At 44.4% G+C, this 16,961-nt stretch overlaps 1 protein-coding gene across 1 annotated transcript; it reads left to right on the top strand.

The window, feature by feature from the left end:
* Nucleotides 1-2,520: 2,520 nt before the first annotated feature.
* PLAC9 (placenta associated 9) lies at nt 2,521-15,129 on the top strand. Its single transcript, XM_039872219.1, has 4 exons — nt 2,521-2,801; nt 12,626-12,723; nt 13,721-13,844; nt 14,356-15,129. The coding sequence occupies exons 1-4, from the start codon at nt 2,738-2,740 to the stop codon at nt 14,364-14,366; spliced, it is 297 nt and encodes a 98-aa protein (XP_039728153.1). The 5' UTR covers nt 2,521-2,737; the 3' UTR covers nt 14,367-15,129.
* The last annotated feature ends 1,832 nt before the right edge of the window (nt 15,130-16,961 follow it).

Here is a 16,961-nt window from a genome sequence, read left to right as displayed (position 1 = left end):
AACTGAATTCCTGATACACTCAGGGTCCCTCTCTCAATGCCTTCACTCTGTCTCTCTCACTGCCTTTCCACGTCCCTCTCACTGTCCCTCTCACTCTCTGCCTCTGAGAGGAGACCACACTCCGCTGTGGAGTGTTATCCCTTTTCTATTAAACTTTCCTTTTGACTCCAACTGTAGCGTGCATTTTGAATTCTTTCTACACTCTCTGCCAAAGGACCCTATTCTTGGTGCAGGGCTTGGCCTCCCCCCTACTCGGGGAAATTTGCCCTGTCTGCATCAAAAGGATTTTCACTGAAGCATGTTTTATATCGGGCAGGACAAAAAGGAAACAAGCAATACATCCATCAGTAGGGGATTGTCTGGACAAATAATGGTCCATCCATTCATGAGATAATTTGCAACTCTTCAAAGGAATGAAGTATATTTACATGTACTAACAGAATAATCTTTAAGACTGGATGTTATAACTGAGATAAACATAAATGTGAAAGCAAATCCCCAAAATATCTATTATTCAATCCCAAGTACACTTGTTTGTGTCTGAATATATGTTAATTAGATAGATAGGGAATGCATAGTCAAGGAACTGGAAGAGTCCACCAAGCCGAGGAGACCAGGCTGGAATCGCAGGGCAGGGAGAGTTAGCGACAGGTAGGAATTTCATGTTTTCCTCTGTCTGCTTTCTTACTTTATGATTCTACCACAAGACTGTATTGTATATGTGTTGTTTTTATTGCAAATTCAAAATATTAGGTAGTCAACTGGTTCTGAGCTACAAGAATCCCTGTGGGTTTGGCTGTTTCTTAACAACATCCCACCTGACTAACCTGTAGAGAAATGTCCTACTGCCAAGTGTGAGAAATTCTTGGCATTCTTGAAATAAATCCTTTCTCTGAGCCAGCTCATATGGTCATCTTAATCCCCATGAGAGCTTCATCAAAATTAGATCCAAGACTCTGTCCCCTATCTGCTGACTCAGAACCAAAATTTCTGTGCCTTAGGCTATTAACTGGAGGAAGAAGTGAGAAATGAGGATTACTATTAGTGGGGTGACTGTATTGAACAGATGCACAGCCACACTTGGGAACTGAGAAGGAAGATAAGCAGGCTTGATATGCAAGGCTCCAGTTAATTGTGATTGGGGCCCTTGCTGGATAAAGACATTCTCTTGGGCTTGGTGATGAAGGCAGTCCACTTGCAGCCAGGTGATGCACTCAAGGCTCTGCAGTGCAGATGTTAGGGCTGCTTTAGCTTTAGCTTTTGTTTTCATTAAAACAACTTTTTTTTTTGCACTTGTTGGGTAGGTGTGTCCTGTGGATGTGTTCTAAACTGTAGGGAGGTAGATTTGAAGTTCACTGTAAAACCTACCCAGCTCTTACTCTGGGCCTGCTTAGAATGAAGACAACCCATCTCTCAGGGACACAGTTTATAGTATTACCTACAGTATTACACAGTTTGTAGTATACTATTACTGCAGAAGCAGCAGAACTGGATTCAAACCCTGACTTTACATTATACCAGCTCAGTGACTATTAGCAAGGTTCCTAATATCTGTGAGCCTCAATTTCTTGATCTGCAGAATGGACGTAATAATGTGCCCTTTATGGAGCTGCAATGAAGATCAGAGAGAGGGTGTATATACAGGTAAATTGATCAAAGCTTAGCTATTGCTTATTAATATTATGACGGTTACTAGACCAGGAACTCCTTAAGGGCAGACATATGTGAATATGAGCATTATTTCGTTTTGTTCCTCCCCCAGAGTCTACTTGACACTATGTAGAACAGAGGTTAAGTATTTGCTGAACACCCTAACTCTGATTCTGATTCTGATTCTGACTCTGATTCTATTAGGGTTCTGGGCCTTTCATTGCTGTTAAGACATTTTCGAGTCTGTAAGTTTTAGATAGCAAAGCAAAATAATTCTTGTCTATAGGTATGCAAATTATTCATGCTAAAAGTTCAATTAATTCTCCTCCCTCACTGTGTGGAAGAAGCCAGTTTTATCTCTATTTGTATATTCATGTCAATATTCCAGGTCTGTGTCTGTCTTTTGATCTGGTTGTCACCACTTACTGGTTACCGCATTAATAATCGGTTAATTAAAATCTTCAGCACATGCTCATTTTACATCTGTATGAAAGCCATGATTTTACCTTTTATTGAATATTATCACTATACCTTTAGCAGACCAGTACGTTTCTATATAAGATAGATACCACTTCTCAGGGCCAGACACTGTCCCATGTAATTAGAGTTAAGTTACCTATTCGTTCGCGGTCAGAGAAAAGCTTCCACATTCTGTGCAGTCAGTCAGTGGTTCAGATCCTGTGCCATAGCTGCGGGTGACACAGAGAAAGGTACTGCTCTCTAAACTTCAGTCATCCGGCATGTAAAATGGGCTGATAACAAATAGCTCAGCCCCGGGAGCAGTCGCCTGGAGCCCACTCCCTCACCCTTACCCACCCTTCCTTCTCCCTCTCCTGTGCGCCCTGGCTCCCGGGAACTCCAGGGCGGCGCCTTCCCGAGCAGGCGCCCAGGCTGGCACGTCCGCCACCCGCCCGCGGGGTCTCGGGGCTCCGCGCGGCTCGCGGGGTGCGGAGGGGCCTCTGGAGGGGGCGGTTCGCTTGAGCCAGAAAGCCCGGAGCCGCCCAGGAATTTTGGCTGGGACTGTGAGCATTTCCTCCCGGGCGGGCCGGCACGATCCCGGGGAGGGCGGCGGCGGGCAGACGGCACCATGCAGCCCCTGCTCTGCGCGCTGGCCGGGCTCGCCCTGCTCCGCGCCTCGGGCGCCGACGCTGGTGAGTGGGGCCCGGGCGGGCGGGGGCCGGGGAGAGCATGGCCGAGGTGGGTAAGCGAGGGGGAGTGAGGGAGATGGAAAGAGAGCCAGATGGAGAAAGAGAGAGAGAAAGATGGTGAAACAAAACAGAAAGATAGTAAGGCAGAGAAATAAAGGCAGACGGACAGAGGATTGGAGGAGAGAGGAAAGAATAAAAAGAGAAAGGTAGAGGCTAAGAAAGAGAGACCTCGGAGCTAAACAGGTGGGTGTGAACTGTGAACTATAAACGGGGATAGAATGAAAAAAGAATATAAGAGGAAAAAGGAACAAGAAAGAAAGAAATAGAGGAACTAACATGGCCAAAGAACTGGGGAGAGACAGAGAGAGACAGAGGTTAGGAGAGAGGGAAGGAGAGAGAATGTTGAGGAAAAAAGAAAGATTTGAAAGACCAAAAGGAATAGAAATGGAGAAACCCAGTTTCCAACGGAAATAAAGGGGGTGACAAGATCAAAGGGTGGGAGGTCAAGTCTGCAGGGTGGGACGGCCCCCCTGCCACTCCTTCCCAGCTTCCTCCAGAGGGCCCACGGAAGTGCCAGGCCTGGTTTTACCCCACATTGCCTTGGAAGCTGCTCTCCAACAAGCGGATGACCGAGGCCTGGCCCAGCACAGCCAGTCAGTCAGGGGCCAAGCAGGCAGCCCCAGGAGAAAGGTTGCTGCTTTACCCATTGAGCAACCTGAGGGGGGTCTGCAGTCTGGGTGAGCTGGCCAGTCTCTAGGCTTCCAGAGAGCTCCCTGAGGGTCTGAGCTGCCTTGGAGGGTGAGGAAAGGAATGCAGGAGGGAGAGGCCCTCTGGGTGCTGTGCGGCTGGGTTCTTTGCCTTGTAATATCCTCTCTACCTTCTCCTGACAGCATTCTTAGTACTCAGATGAGGCTCAGGTTGGGTGGCTGCAGGTATACTTACTGTAAGCATAGTTGCTCATTCCTCCACCCCAAAATTCTGCATATTGTTCAGTACTCTACAGTTTACAAGCCACTTTCCCATTTACCCAACATCTCCCACAGGCTTCAGCTAGAGGCAGCTGGTGCTCATCCCAGTTGTTCAGGGAAAGGCTTAGAGCTCATGGTAGTGCCAAGGCAGAGCCCTCACTAAGCATCCAGGCCTCCTGCCCCTCAGTCAGGCCCTTGCCCCTAAGCCAGGCTGCTCCCCCATTAAGCTAGAGCCAGCGGATGTTGAGTCATCCAGGCAAAGTGCCCTGCAGTTAGGATGGAGGCCCCTTCCCCCAGTTCATCTCAGGGCACAGTGAACTGTGGGAGTGAGCACCTGGGAAAAAATGGAGGCCAGTCCTGATCCTGGGCAGCAGAGTAACTTTGGGTAAGTCACTTCACCTCTCCGAGGCTGTTTCCTCCTCTGTAAGTTGGGTAGAATGATACCCACCCCACAGAGCTGTCTGAGGGGATTGGACAAAAGAGAAAACACCCAGCATGTGACATATTTCAACACACTGTCTCCTTCTCTCATCCCCTCAGCTCCACTGGTCTTTCTGAGCCTCAGTTTCTTCACCTGTTAAAAAGACCTCATAGGCTATGTGAGGTGTGACTCTGCACAAATCCTTTTTCTTTCCTTCACCCTTACATTTCCCCCATGATCCCCACCTCCTGGGGCTGAGGAATGCAGGAGGGAGAGGCCCTCTGGGTGCCTCTCACAGAGTCTGTGTTCCCCAGGAGGGAGGAGCTGGACACCACTCATAAATGGCATTTTGTGGCCCCTTTAGCAACAACTGGTACATCCCCTTTAATTTAAAACTGTTTTCTAAACATTTTCTTTCAGATTATGCATGCTCATTGCTACAGATTAAGAAAAAAAGAGGAACGTATCAATGTATTAATGTAATTTCACATTGAGTTCAATAATTTTGTGTCTAACCTTTCAGGTTTCAGACAACATACTATTGTTTTTCTTAACTTTTGATTATGAAAACTTTAGAATATAAAAGCATACCTTGGAGGTATTATGGGCTCGGTTCCAGACCACCACGATAAAACAAATATATTGCAATAAAGTGAGTAACGGTTTTTCTTTGGTTTCCCAATACATGTAAAAGTTATGTTTATACTGTATTAAGTGTGCAATAGTGTTATGTCTTAAAAAAATGTGCATACAATAATTTTTAAATACTTTATTACTAAAAACGTTAACCATCATCTGAGCCTTCTACAACTTATTATCTTTTGACTGGTGGAGGTTCTTGCCTTTGATTTGTAAAAAAAGCAGTATCTGCAAAGAACAATAAAGCAAGGTATGCCTGTAAAAACAGAATAGTATAATGAATCCCGTGTGCCTATCAGCTTACTTCAAGTATCAACTCATGGCCAATCTTGTTTCATCTATAATCCCCACTTTTTTTCCCCTCCCTCAGATTATTTTGAAGGAAATTCCACACATCATATATTTCCATCTTTAAATACTTCCTTATGTATCTCTCAAAGATAAGTGATCTTTTCATAAACATAACTGCAGTACCGTTATCCTACCCTAAATATGGACAAGGATTCCTTAATGTCATCAAATATCCAATCAAGGTTCAAATGTCCCTGATTGTGTCATGTTTTTACATTTGGTTTGTTTGATCCAAATAAGGTACATACATTGCTTTTAATTCATATGTCTGTTAAGTTTCTTTTATTACTATTATCATTATTATTGTTATTATTATTTTTTTGTTTCTTTTAATATGTAGTTTCTCTCTCCTCCTTTTTTTCTTAAAATTTATTTGCTGAAGAAACTGAGTTGTTTATCCTATGGTTTTTCACATTTAGATTCTAGCTGATCGCATCTCCCAGGTGTCACTTAAGTGTCCTTCTCTCTTCTATATTGTCTATAAACTGGTAGATCTAGAAGCTTGATCTAATTCCACTTAGATTTTTTTTTTTTTTTTTTGGCAAGAATACCTTAAGATGGTCTTTATTGCTTTAATTTGCATTTCTTTGATTACTACAGAGGTTTGACTTTTCCTTCAAATTCATATTGGTCACTTCTGCTAATTCTTGTGAATTGTTTTTGACTTTCTGATTGTGGTATTGGGATTTTTTATGTTGATCTGTAAAAGTTCTTATTGAGTTAAGCAAAGTGTTTCGTGTCATTTGTAGAGAATCACTTGTAGAGCTTCAGCTGAGTTCCTTCCTATTTTGCTATCAGAGGGATCTGAAGTCCTAGAGACTGATCCTTTTAACTAGTAAAACCATTCTCACCCATGCCTTGGGGCTCATCGTGGAAGCTCTCCATGTCCATCACCAACCACTGCAGGACCCTGCAGACATCTGTCTTCTGCTGGGATTCTGCTTTTTGCTGTGGGTGAAAGAGGAAGATGCTGAAGGGTTGTGGTGAGGATCAGTATTTCTTCTTACAAAAAATGGATGTTGCGGGGAGAAAAGCACTCAAAGACTGGATCCAAGGCACACGGTGGGCCTTCGCGGGGCCTCAAGACAGCTGCAAAGGTATCAGGGGTACAGGTCCTCTGGCCCAGGCCTGTCCATCCCCTCATTTTACAGAGGAGGCAGCAGAGGCCCTTAACTTAAAGAAGATCACACCACTGCCAAGGCATAACATAGACAATATCAAACATATCAGATTCAAATCCTGTCCCCACCACCTATTAGATGTTTAATCTGTGACATGTTACTCAACCTTCTTGATCTTTGGTTTACTAATCTGTAAAAAAAGAACGTAAGTGTATTGAGCTCACTGATAGTATTAATTGAGATGATGCATGTACAGACTCAACGAAAACTTTGGTGTATAATAAGTGATCACAAATTGAGAGTAGCTCAATTTGTGGTTATGCCCATTCCAAAGATGAAGAAACCAAGGATCCAGCAAGTGAGATTGGCTTAAAAGAGCCCAGAGAGCCAGGTGCTGAACCAGGTGCTTCTTAGAGAAGCCTCTCACAAACCTGGACCCCTGCACAGGTTAAATTCTAGGGCAGATGCCTTCCCATCTTGAGGAGAGCTGGTTGGAGTGATCTAGCCAAGAGCACTGGCTCCGTGTGGAGGAGGGAAACCATGAGGAGCTTTCACTGACCTTCTCTATCTTCAGCTCACTTGGTAAATGCCCCTACATGGCATTTCATATCACTTGGCAGTTCTAAGGCATCTTCAAGTATAGGATCCCCTTTGATCAACACAGCAGTCCTACAAAGTAGACAGAGCAGGGCAGATCCCTTACAGGCAGGAAGCTAGTGAGAGGCAAAGAGGGTAGTCAGTAAGCACTGGAGATAGGACTGTGTCTCTAACTCCCAGCCTTGTGTTCTTTTCACAACACAGAGAGAGTGGTTTATCCTCGATGGCTTCTTAGACCTTCTCAGCATTGTGGGGTTTTGCAGTGTTCTAGTACATTATAACCCAGTGGATTAAAAAGCACAGTATTCAAAGATAGATGGAATCTTGGTGTCTGTACAGCCTCAGGGAGCAGAGCTGCCTGCCGGCCCTGACCACCAGCCAGTCTACCTTTGAACTGATACCTGAGAAAGAAATAAACACATGTGTAATTGAGGGGGGTTCTTTATTACAGCAGCCTAGCTTGTATCCTAAGCAAAATTCTAACTTTACCGGGTACATTGCTAAGCTCTCAGAGTGATTGGCAAGGCTCAAATACCAATCTGGAACATGAACTGAGACCAAGGGAGCAGGACATGTCTCTCCCAAAACAATACAAAATAAAACAAACAAAACAAAACTGTTTCTCAGAATCTGAGCTTTCTCTTTGAGGGCCTGAAGGTCCCTCTCCTGTTTCAGCCAGAGCAATTCCACAGATTGAAGTTCTTCACATAATCGTGTAAAAATAATGGTCTTCTGCTTAAAAAAAGAAAAAACCACTAATGGTTTTGAACGAATCACAAATTTTCATTCAAATATTGGATGTGGTAAAATTTATTATACTATCGTATTAAATGTGGTCAAATATAATTAACCCCCAGGCAACAAGAGCAGAGTCAGAGCAGAGCGTTTCTGATGATTCAGGATGCACAGCAGCACCTTTAAGGGCCAACACTGAGAAAGTACTTTGTCATCACCTAGTGCGGCAGAAATCATTTGAGTTGTGGGAGCTTTCTTAGTGTTTGGGTCCCAAATGCGAAAGGTCTCCTCTGGCTGTAAGTGGGAGGGGGCCGTCCTTCCCGCCTTCTGAGGAGGACCCAGTGGCCGTGTCTCTTTAACTGGAGAAGTAAGCCCAGCACCTCCTCCTGGGCCTCTAGCCTCCACTGGCAGTCTGTTCTCACCAGTGCACAACGTTCCACCCCTGGCCACCGTCCAGCATGCACAAAGACCCTGAGTAGGAGCCAGGCCAGGGAAAACAACCCGGCATCCAAGAAGGTCCATTTCCCAACTGGCTGGGGCAGGGAGGGAGGAAGTGGAGGGGAGAGAGGAATACTGGGGACCACAGCCTCGGCTGCTCAAAGTTGATTGTGGTAATCCTCCGGCCTTTTCCACTCCTCTTGTTTGAGCTTTCTAAAAGCCCCATGAAGCAGGTGTTATCATTAGCCCCTTTCTGCTGATGAGGAAGCCGAGGCTCCAAAACTTGTGTGTGTGGTGTGTGCACAAGCTCAAAAAAATGGCAGGCACCCAAGTCTTGCCCTACTGGAATTTCTGGTCCAAGAAGCAACTTGTCCTTGACTCTTCCCATTTCTGTCCTTGTAGTTAATTTTTGAGGCCTCTCAGCAGGCTCTGAAAACAGAGCAGCATCAGGGATGAGGTATATCTGGGCAGCAGTGACTCAGGCCTACCCCACCCGTGTTACAAAGGAGGCAGCAGAAAGTTTCCCACAGGCCCACACAAATTCATGGCTGAGCCAGGCTGAGAACGGGGCTGCCCAGTGTGTTTTCTGCTATCATGCGTTGAGGTCAATGCCATGGGGACCCACATGGGAGAGGGAGCAGCGATGCAGGGTGGTTGTGATGGCCCCGCCCCCGCCCTTGCTTTCTCTCTCATGTGAGCTGGCCAAGAGGCTTGTCATGAATGAGCTCATGGACAGTTGGGCGGTGGAGCCCAGGGTGCAGTTCTGTCCAGATGTGGGAGATTAGTGCTGTGTGATGTGGAGAACAACCTCAGCCGAGCCTTTTCCCTAGAGGGGTTTCAGGGCCAAGTTAGACCTCATCACAGATACATGAAGAACAGTAAGTTTTAGGCCAACATGGGGATCAGATTCATGTTATTCGTAACTTACAAAGCTGGCAGATCCCCACTTGGCCTGCGGGGTCGCAATGCTTCCTCTTGGCCTGAACAGAGGGAAGGGGGTGAGGGAGAGTAGATAAGGGTCTGGAAGAGAGCAGGCGAGGCTCAGTGGCTTCTGCTTTTTGCTAACAACCCATCAGACAACTGGTGCTTTTTGCTAACAACCCATCAGACAACTGGCTTTTATTATGGAAAATTTCAAACCACATATACAAAAATAGAGAGAAGAGTGCAATGAACTCTCATGTCCCCATCACTCAATTTCAACAGTTACAAGTCTTGGCCAATCTTGTTTGTTCTATACTCCCACCCATGCCTCCTTCCACTCCCAGGCCTGGATTATTTTGAAATAAATCCAAGACATTATAGCATTTTACCTATAAATATTTCAGTATGGATCTCTAAAAGACTCCCTTAAAAAAAGGAACCAAAGCACCATTATAATGTCCCCCTCTCTCCCCAAAGCCAATAAGAAGACCATTGTCTCTTGAGGTAACATTGGTTCATACAATTATATAATTTTCAGGTGTACATTATCATTCGACATCTGTATATTCTATTGTGTATTTACTACCCAAAGTCCAGTTTTCTTCAGCTACCATATATTTGATCCCCTTTACCCACTTCACCCTCCCCCTAAACCCTATATTTGACCCCCTTTACCTCATCTACCTCTCCCTCCTCCCCACTACCCTTTGGTAACCACTAGTCTATAGTCCATGTCCATGAATCTCTGTTTATCCTGTTCCTTTGTTGCTTTGAGGTTTATATCCCACATACAAATGATATCATGTGATTTTGAGCTTTTTCTGTCTGGCTTATTTTGCTTAGCATGATTATCTCGAGGTCCATCCATGTTATCGCAAATGGCAGTATTTCATCTCTTCTTATGGCTGAGTAATATTCCATTGTATATATGTACCACAGCTTTGAAGAAGCTTTTTGAGTTCAATGGAGGGAAATAATGAAATAGATAAATGTAAAACACAAATCATTCCCAACAAAAGATGCTCAGAGTGGAAGGAAGTTTTGTCTCTGCTCTTGGTTCTCACCCCTGAGTAGAAGAGCTGGGATCCAGAGAGAGTCAGAACCAGAGAATCTCAGAACAGGGAGCTCCAGAAGGAGGGGTCAGCCAGATTGCTAAAGCGGGGTCCAGTCATTTGCTGACTATGTGACCTTGAGCAAGTCACTCAACCTCTCAAAGTGACACATTCATCACCAACAAGATGGCTTAATGTCTTCGTCCTTACCTCAAGACCTGCCAACCTTCTGAGCAACTTTAAATGTCCTGTTGGACAACGCAACTAACACCAAGGCCTTACAGTTATAAGAGTTTTGTACCTAGAGAGATCGATCTAAGTCCAGTGACTCTTATCCACCTTCTGCTTCAGATGGTCATATCCATGGCCACAACATTGATATTGTCACTTTGAAGCTACTCTACCTCTAAAAGCTAAAGTTGCAATATCTCTTACCACTTATGCCTCCTGTTCCTCCCATCATTGCATCAAGGCCTCCAGTCTCTTCAGCACCTCCATATCCCCCAATTTATTGGCCCTCTTATTGGCCTCTTTGCTTTCTTATCCAAGCTCGACTCCATAGCTCATCCCCTCAACCCCTTGCTGGTCAAATCTTCATTTCCTTTGTTCTCTTGCCCTCCACCACATTCATCCTGCAGACTCCCAGCTTTCAGCTCCGTCCAGCCATCTGTCTTTGCTACTCTATACCCAGCCTGCTGAGGTGGGAGAGGATTTGTGCTTCCCACGTTCCTCACTGATGTGGGGTCATTCTTCATGGTCCTCCTGCATGCCCTCCTCTTCTCCTCATCCCCTTTGGAAGCCCTCTGTTCAAGCCCCCTTCACAGAGTGCACTGGGAAACTGGCTCTAAACAAAAAGAAAAGAAAAACAGTATTTGCCAGTTTCCAAGGTTAAATGCTCTTACTGTGCTCCCATTTTAGTGGCCTTGTTTAACAACCCACTCACAGAATTCCTGAAAATTCAACAACAAGCTCTCCTCTTTCCTAACCCTATATGAATTTTCAGCAGATAATTCTCCTCTTTACAGAATGAACAGAGGCCATCGGTGGGAACTTAACTAAACATTTTGGACCTCAAAGTAGAACTTTTACCCATTTTTGCTACATTCCCTCCTGTGTCGCCCCTGCCCCCACCACCCTTTTTGGGTGCTATGGCCCCTCATTTCTTCAGGAAATGCATTCCTTTAGATCTCCTGTCTTCCTAAGCATGACCATGTTTCTTCAGTGCTTAAAAAGCAGAACCGACAATATTAAACATTCTCTAGACCTTGTGATTTGATCTCCCTTCACAGCCAACTTCATGAAAATGTTTTTCCAGGATCCAAGTTTCTACCTCCTGACCTCTCCTTCTCTTCTCATCTGCCTGCAATGTAAACTTTGCTTTCCTTTGCCTCTACCACTCTGCTAAAAGTGCTGGGTTGGAACTTAGTGATGGCTTTCCTGTTGCTCTGTTTTCCCATCCTTTTCTTGCTAGACCTCCAGGCTGCTTTAGGTCATGCTGACGCTTAATCCTCTGTAAAGCTCTTTGCTTCTCATCATTTCTGGGACAGTATCCTCCTTCCTGAGTGTCTGCACTCTCCAATGTTCCAGCCAACTCATGCCCACATCTCGGAGCCAACAACGCTGAAACCTGAGCTCAGAACCAGAGCTCTAAAACATCTAGTGTGAGAGTTGGTAGCACCAGGAAGAAGCAGAGAGGAACCAACATTGGGGAGAAAAATGGTGACTCAAGGGTTGAACAGGTCGTATCTCAGATCTTCCACTTATTAGCTGGGTGACACTGGACTATCATTTCACCCCTCTATGCATCAATATCCTTACGTGTAAATTGGGGATAATAATAGAGTATTGTAGAGGTTGAATGAGTGAACGTATTTGTTTTGCACACTATGTGGTACATAGTGAGCACTCCTCAAATGTCAGTTATTACTAACTAGTCACCAATGTCAACACTATCAGTAAAATATCTCCACTCCCTTTCTTCCTCTCCCTTTCTATTCCTACTGCTACTGCCTCCTTTTATCACTTCTTATGATGATTACTCCAGTAACCTCTGCCTTCAAAAACATCTCTCTCCAATCCATTTTCTGTATTTAAAAAATTCGCATGTGATTATGTGACTCTTCAGTCAAAGTAACACTCCAGACAAGGATCGTGGTTGGATTTTTAGGGCCTCTGGCTTCATTTCCATGACCCACCTCTCCAATCTCATCTCCTGCCACCTGTACTTTCTAGCCACTCGACTCCAGAAGGTTTGAACACTGAGCCATGCTATGTATGCCTCTCTATCTTTGCACATGCTATTCTCCCTGGCAGAAACCTTCCCTCCCTTCCTCACCTTACCCAGTTCAGGCAGCACCTCCTCGAGGAAGCTCACCTGGATCTGTAGGTGACCAGGGCCACAGGCACAAGTGAGTGATAAAGGCAGCCCCAGGCTCGCTCCCTCACCCCTGCTGGGCCTTCCTCTGCTTCTCTTCCTGACTGGCTTCAGGACCCACCTCACTTGAGCCCAGTGCTTCACAGGAGCCTCTAGTGTTACAGGGAAACCAAGGGTCCTACAGTAACAAGACTTGTTTTCCCACAGCTGCTGAACCCTTCATCCCCACCCGAGGAGACCTCACTCGGAACACAGGGTGTGACACACACATGGCTGTGCACGGCCGTCTAGACATCATAGAGGAGGTAATAAGGGTGACCTGGGAGGACATGCATCTTCAGGACCATCTGCCAGGCTGGCGGCTTCATAAGGCTCAGGCCAACCTTGTGTTAGAAATAGGGAAAATCCAGGCCAGTCCTAATCCCTGGCCACCTCATTAATCATTTCCCTGCCCTATCTGGGCCTGCGGGCTGACCAGCCCCCAACAGACCCTGCTTCCCTTGGGGCCTTGCTTATGTCGGCCAGAGATCTCTGCATAATTACAGATGAAAAGGTGGAAATTCAGTCACTGTGTTTTGTTATATAGCCAGTTGTAACCTGGGGTCCATAAACTTGTATGGGGAAAAAATTACACTTTATTTTCACAAACCTTAGCATTCCCATTCATTATAAAAACACAACAAACCATAAAAGTAGTAACGGTACTTTGATTTTGTCATCAGTAGATATCACAGATAATTTCATCCCATTGTAGTCATTGCAAATATCTCAACATATCATTTATTCTAATCAGTATGTCAAAATTGCAGTAGTTAAGATCTGATGTTGTGTTATTTGGTGAATTAATAAATATATAAATTTTACATCAAAACTTTAATTTTTAATGCTCGAATAAAAAAATGTTAAGAACCCTAAATAAAGACCATTTCAAAATCCCAACCCGTCATTTGGCAAAATTGCCACCAGGAGGCGGGACAACAAAAGGAATGTCATATATCAGTAGTGAAGTCCAGGAAGGGAACAGGAATCCTAGACTTTTCCTGCCAGGCCTGTGACTGAGGAAAACCGCTGAGTGCCAGAGCCAGGAGCGGCATCAGAGAGGGATTCTCTTAGATTTTATCATCTGGGGAACTGAGAAGCAGGCAAGAGTAGAGGCTGGACAAGAAGGACCCAGGTCCCCTGGCACATAGTTCTGACACACTGAACCACCGGATGCTCCTGATTAAGCGGGACTTGGCACTGCTCTTGTCCTCTAGTCCTCCTGCCCCTACCCACCACTGTTCCCATCTCTCCTCGCTCTAGACGGTGGAGAAGACGGTGGAGCACCTGGAGGCAGAAGTGAAAGGCCTACTAGGCCAGCTGGAGGAGCTGGCCTGGAACCTGCCCCCAGGACCCTTCAGCCCAACCCCCGACCTCCTTGGAGATGGTAAGTGGCCCAGGTGGCAGAGATGACAGCCTCCGGGGCTGGGCAAGCAGGATGGGATGGGTGCTCACTGCTTCACCACACTGGTGTAACCTAGAGCAAGCTGGGAGAGGTTCCAGCTTTTTTTCGGGACGGAAGTGGAAAGGCATCTCCCCCAGTTCACCCCAAATGTTCTCTGCCCCCACCCCCACTCCGGGGTTGTTGCAGCCCAGCATCAGGTCAGGGGTCCCGGCAGAGCTGGCCCCAGTTTACCACCTTGACACAGAGCACCTGCCTCCTTCACTAGCTGTTTTCATCCCTCCAAGCTCCTCAATTCCTTTCATTTCCCTTCTAAGAAATACCCCAGTGCCACCACAAAACTTTCAGGAAAGACTGACAGCGGAGGGATGGCCACCCTGCTCCCAGCTTGAGCCTTGTGTTCTCTGACACAGGAGTACCCGGGGAACTGGAGGGGAGGGCAGGGTGCCTTCAGCACCCCCTTCTTGCTCACTCACAGTCGCCCCCTTTCTTTCAGATCACTTTTGAACACCAGAGCCCAAGTTGCCCAGCAGCTGGAAGAGATACACCTAAGAACGGAGCTGGGCATCCTGACCTTCCTTCCTTAGCTCCGTGAAAACCAAAAGCTACTCCTTCGGTCCCCTCTGTCTGCAGACAGAATGACCCCTATAGCTGTAGCCCCTTGTCTATCTACTCCCATGCCCTGAGGCCCACACTCCCCTGCAGGCTCAGACCTGGGAGACCCCTGTCTGTCTGTGTGTACCCACCCTCTTTCTTTATAGGAGCAGACAGGGCAGAGTTGGTTCACAGAGGTGAAGCACTTGAGATCCAGAATCATAAGATGACACAGCGGACGGGTGTTTTGGGTAGCCTTGCTATTCAAAACATGGCTACAGATGAGCAGCAGTGGCCTCACCTGGGAGCTTGTCAGAAATGCAGAATATGGAGCCCCAACCAAACCTCCTGAATCAGAATCTACTGTTTAATGAGATCCCTAGGGGATCTATATGCACATTAAAGTTTAAAAATTCTTTTCTATTGAGATAAAATTCACATAACACATAATTCAAAATTTTGACCATTTTAAACTGTACAAATTCAGTGGCTTTACAATTTTGTACAGTCCTCACCTCTCTAACTGCAGAACATTTTGATTACCCTGAAAGAAAACCCTGTACCTATTAAGCATCACTTCCCACATCCCCTCGCACTGTCCCTGAAAAACACTAATATTTCTGTCTCTATGGACTTGCCTTTCCTGGACATTTCATATAAATGGAACTATATAATATCTGGCCTTTAGTGTCTGACTTTTTTCCACTTGAGCATTATGTGTTCGAGGTTCATCCATGTTATAGCTTGTATCAGTACTTCATTCCCTTTTATGGCTGTACTTTTTGAATAATGCTATTAACAGTCATGTATGTTTTTGTGTGGACATGTGCTTTCATCTCTGTTGGGTCTATAACTAGGGGTGGAATTGCAGAGTTGAATGGTAACTCTATTTAAGTTTTTGAAGAACCATCAAACGTTTTTGCACAGCAGCTGTACTGTTTTACATTCCCACCAGCAATGCGTATATAAGGGTTTCGGTTTCTCCACATCCCCACCAATACGTGTCTTTATCATAGCCATCATACTAGGTATACAGTGATATATCATTGTGGTTTTAAGTTGTATTTACCTAATGACTAGTGATGCTGAGCATTTTCTCGTGCATTTGTTGGCTATTTGTATGTCTTTTTTGGAAAAATAACTATCCGGGTCCTTTGCCTATTTTAAAACCTGGGCTGCCTTTTGTTGTTCTTAGAGTTCTTTATGTATTAGATATATAATTTGCAAATATTTTCTCCCATTCTGTGGGGTGTCTTTTTACTTTCTTGATAATGCCCTTTGAAACACAAGTTTTAATTTTGATGAAGTCCAATTTATCTATTTTTTTGTTGTTGCTTGTGCTTTTGGTGTCATATCTTAAGAAACCATTGCCAAATTCAAGGTCATGAATATTTATTCTTGTGTTTTCTTCTAAGATTTTTATAGCTTTAGCTCTTACATTAAGTTCTTTGATTTATTTTGAGTTAATTTTTATATATGATGTGAGGTAGATATTCAACTTCATTCCTTTACTTGGTCCTGGGATCCTTGTCAAAATCACTTGAGCAGAGATGTTTAGGTTGATTTCTCAATTCTACCCCATCAGTCTATGTGCCTATCTTCATGCCGGTATCACAGTTTGAATTACTATATATTTGCACTAAGTTTTGAAATTAAAAAGTATGGGTTCCCTGACTTTGTTGTTCTTTTTTCCAAAACCGTTCTGGTTGTTTGGGGACCATTCCCTTACAATTATATATGTATTTTAAGGGTCAGGTTGTCCATACCTGCAAAAAGGCAGTTGGAATTTTGATAGGGATTGGATCACATCTGTAGATCAATTTGTAGAGTATTGCTGTCTCAACAATACTATCTTTCAATCCATGAGCACAGGACGTTTTATATTTTTGAATTTTTCAGTACATAAATCTTATACCACCTTAAATTTACCCTTAAAGTATTTTATTCTTTTTGGTATTGTAAATGGAATTATTTTCTTAATTTTTTTCAGATTGTTCATTGCTAGTGTATAGAAAGAAATACAACTGACTTTTGAACATTCATCATGTATCCTATCCTGCAGATTAGCTGAATTTTTTATTAGTTTCTGTATGGATATTTTAGGATTTTCTATGTATACGATTATGTTATCTGAGAGGTTTTTCTTATTTTCCAATTTGGATGCCTTCTATTTCTTTTTCTTGCCTCATTGAGCTATGACTTCTAATACAATGTTCAATAGTTGTGGCACGAGTACTTTGTCTTGTTTCTGATTTTAGGGGAAAGCATTCTCCACCATTAAGTATGTCAGCTATGGGTTTTTCATAGACGCCCTTTATTTTAGGTTGATAAATTTCCGTTATATTCTTAGTTTTCTTAGGTGATTTTTTTTTTTATTTTAATCATGAAAAGGTGTTTTCTCAATTGCTTTTCCAGGATTGAGATGATCGTGTGGTTTTTATCCCTCTTCATTCTATTAACATGTGTTACATTCATTGATTTTTGTATATTGAATGATCCTTGTGTTCC

This window comes from Pteropus medius, unplaced genomic scaffold (genome assembly GCF_902729225.1).
Source record: "Pteropus medius unplaced genomic scaffold, Ma_sr-lr_union100, whole genome shotgun sequence".
Lineage (NCBI taxonomy): Eukaryota > Metazoa > Chordata > Mammalia > Chiroptera > Pteropodidae > Pteropus > Pteropus medius.
Note: the sequence above shows the minus strand (reverse complement) of the source record. Positions and strands in the feature narration are given on the sequence as shown.

Coding starts and splice junctions, on each gene's coding strand:
- PLAC9 (XM_039872219.1), top strand. CDS start 2,738: ATGCAGCCCCTGCTCTGCGCGCTGGCCGGGCTCGCCCTGCTCCGCGCC. Junction 2,802..12,625: donor CGCCTCGGGCGCCGACGCTG/GTGAGTGGGGCC, acceptor GTTTTCCCACAG/CTGCTGAACCCTTCATCCCC. Junction 12,724..13,720: donor GTCTAGACATCATAGAGGAG/GTAATAAGGGTG, acceptor TCCTCGCTCTAG/ACGGTGGAGAAGACGGTGGA.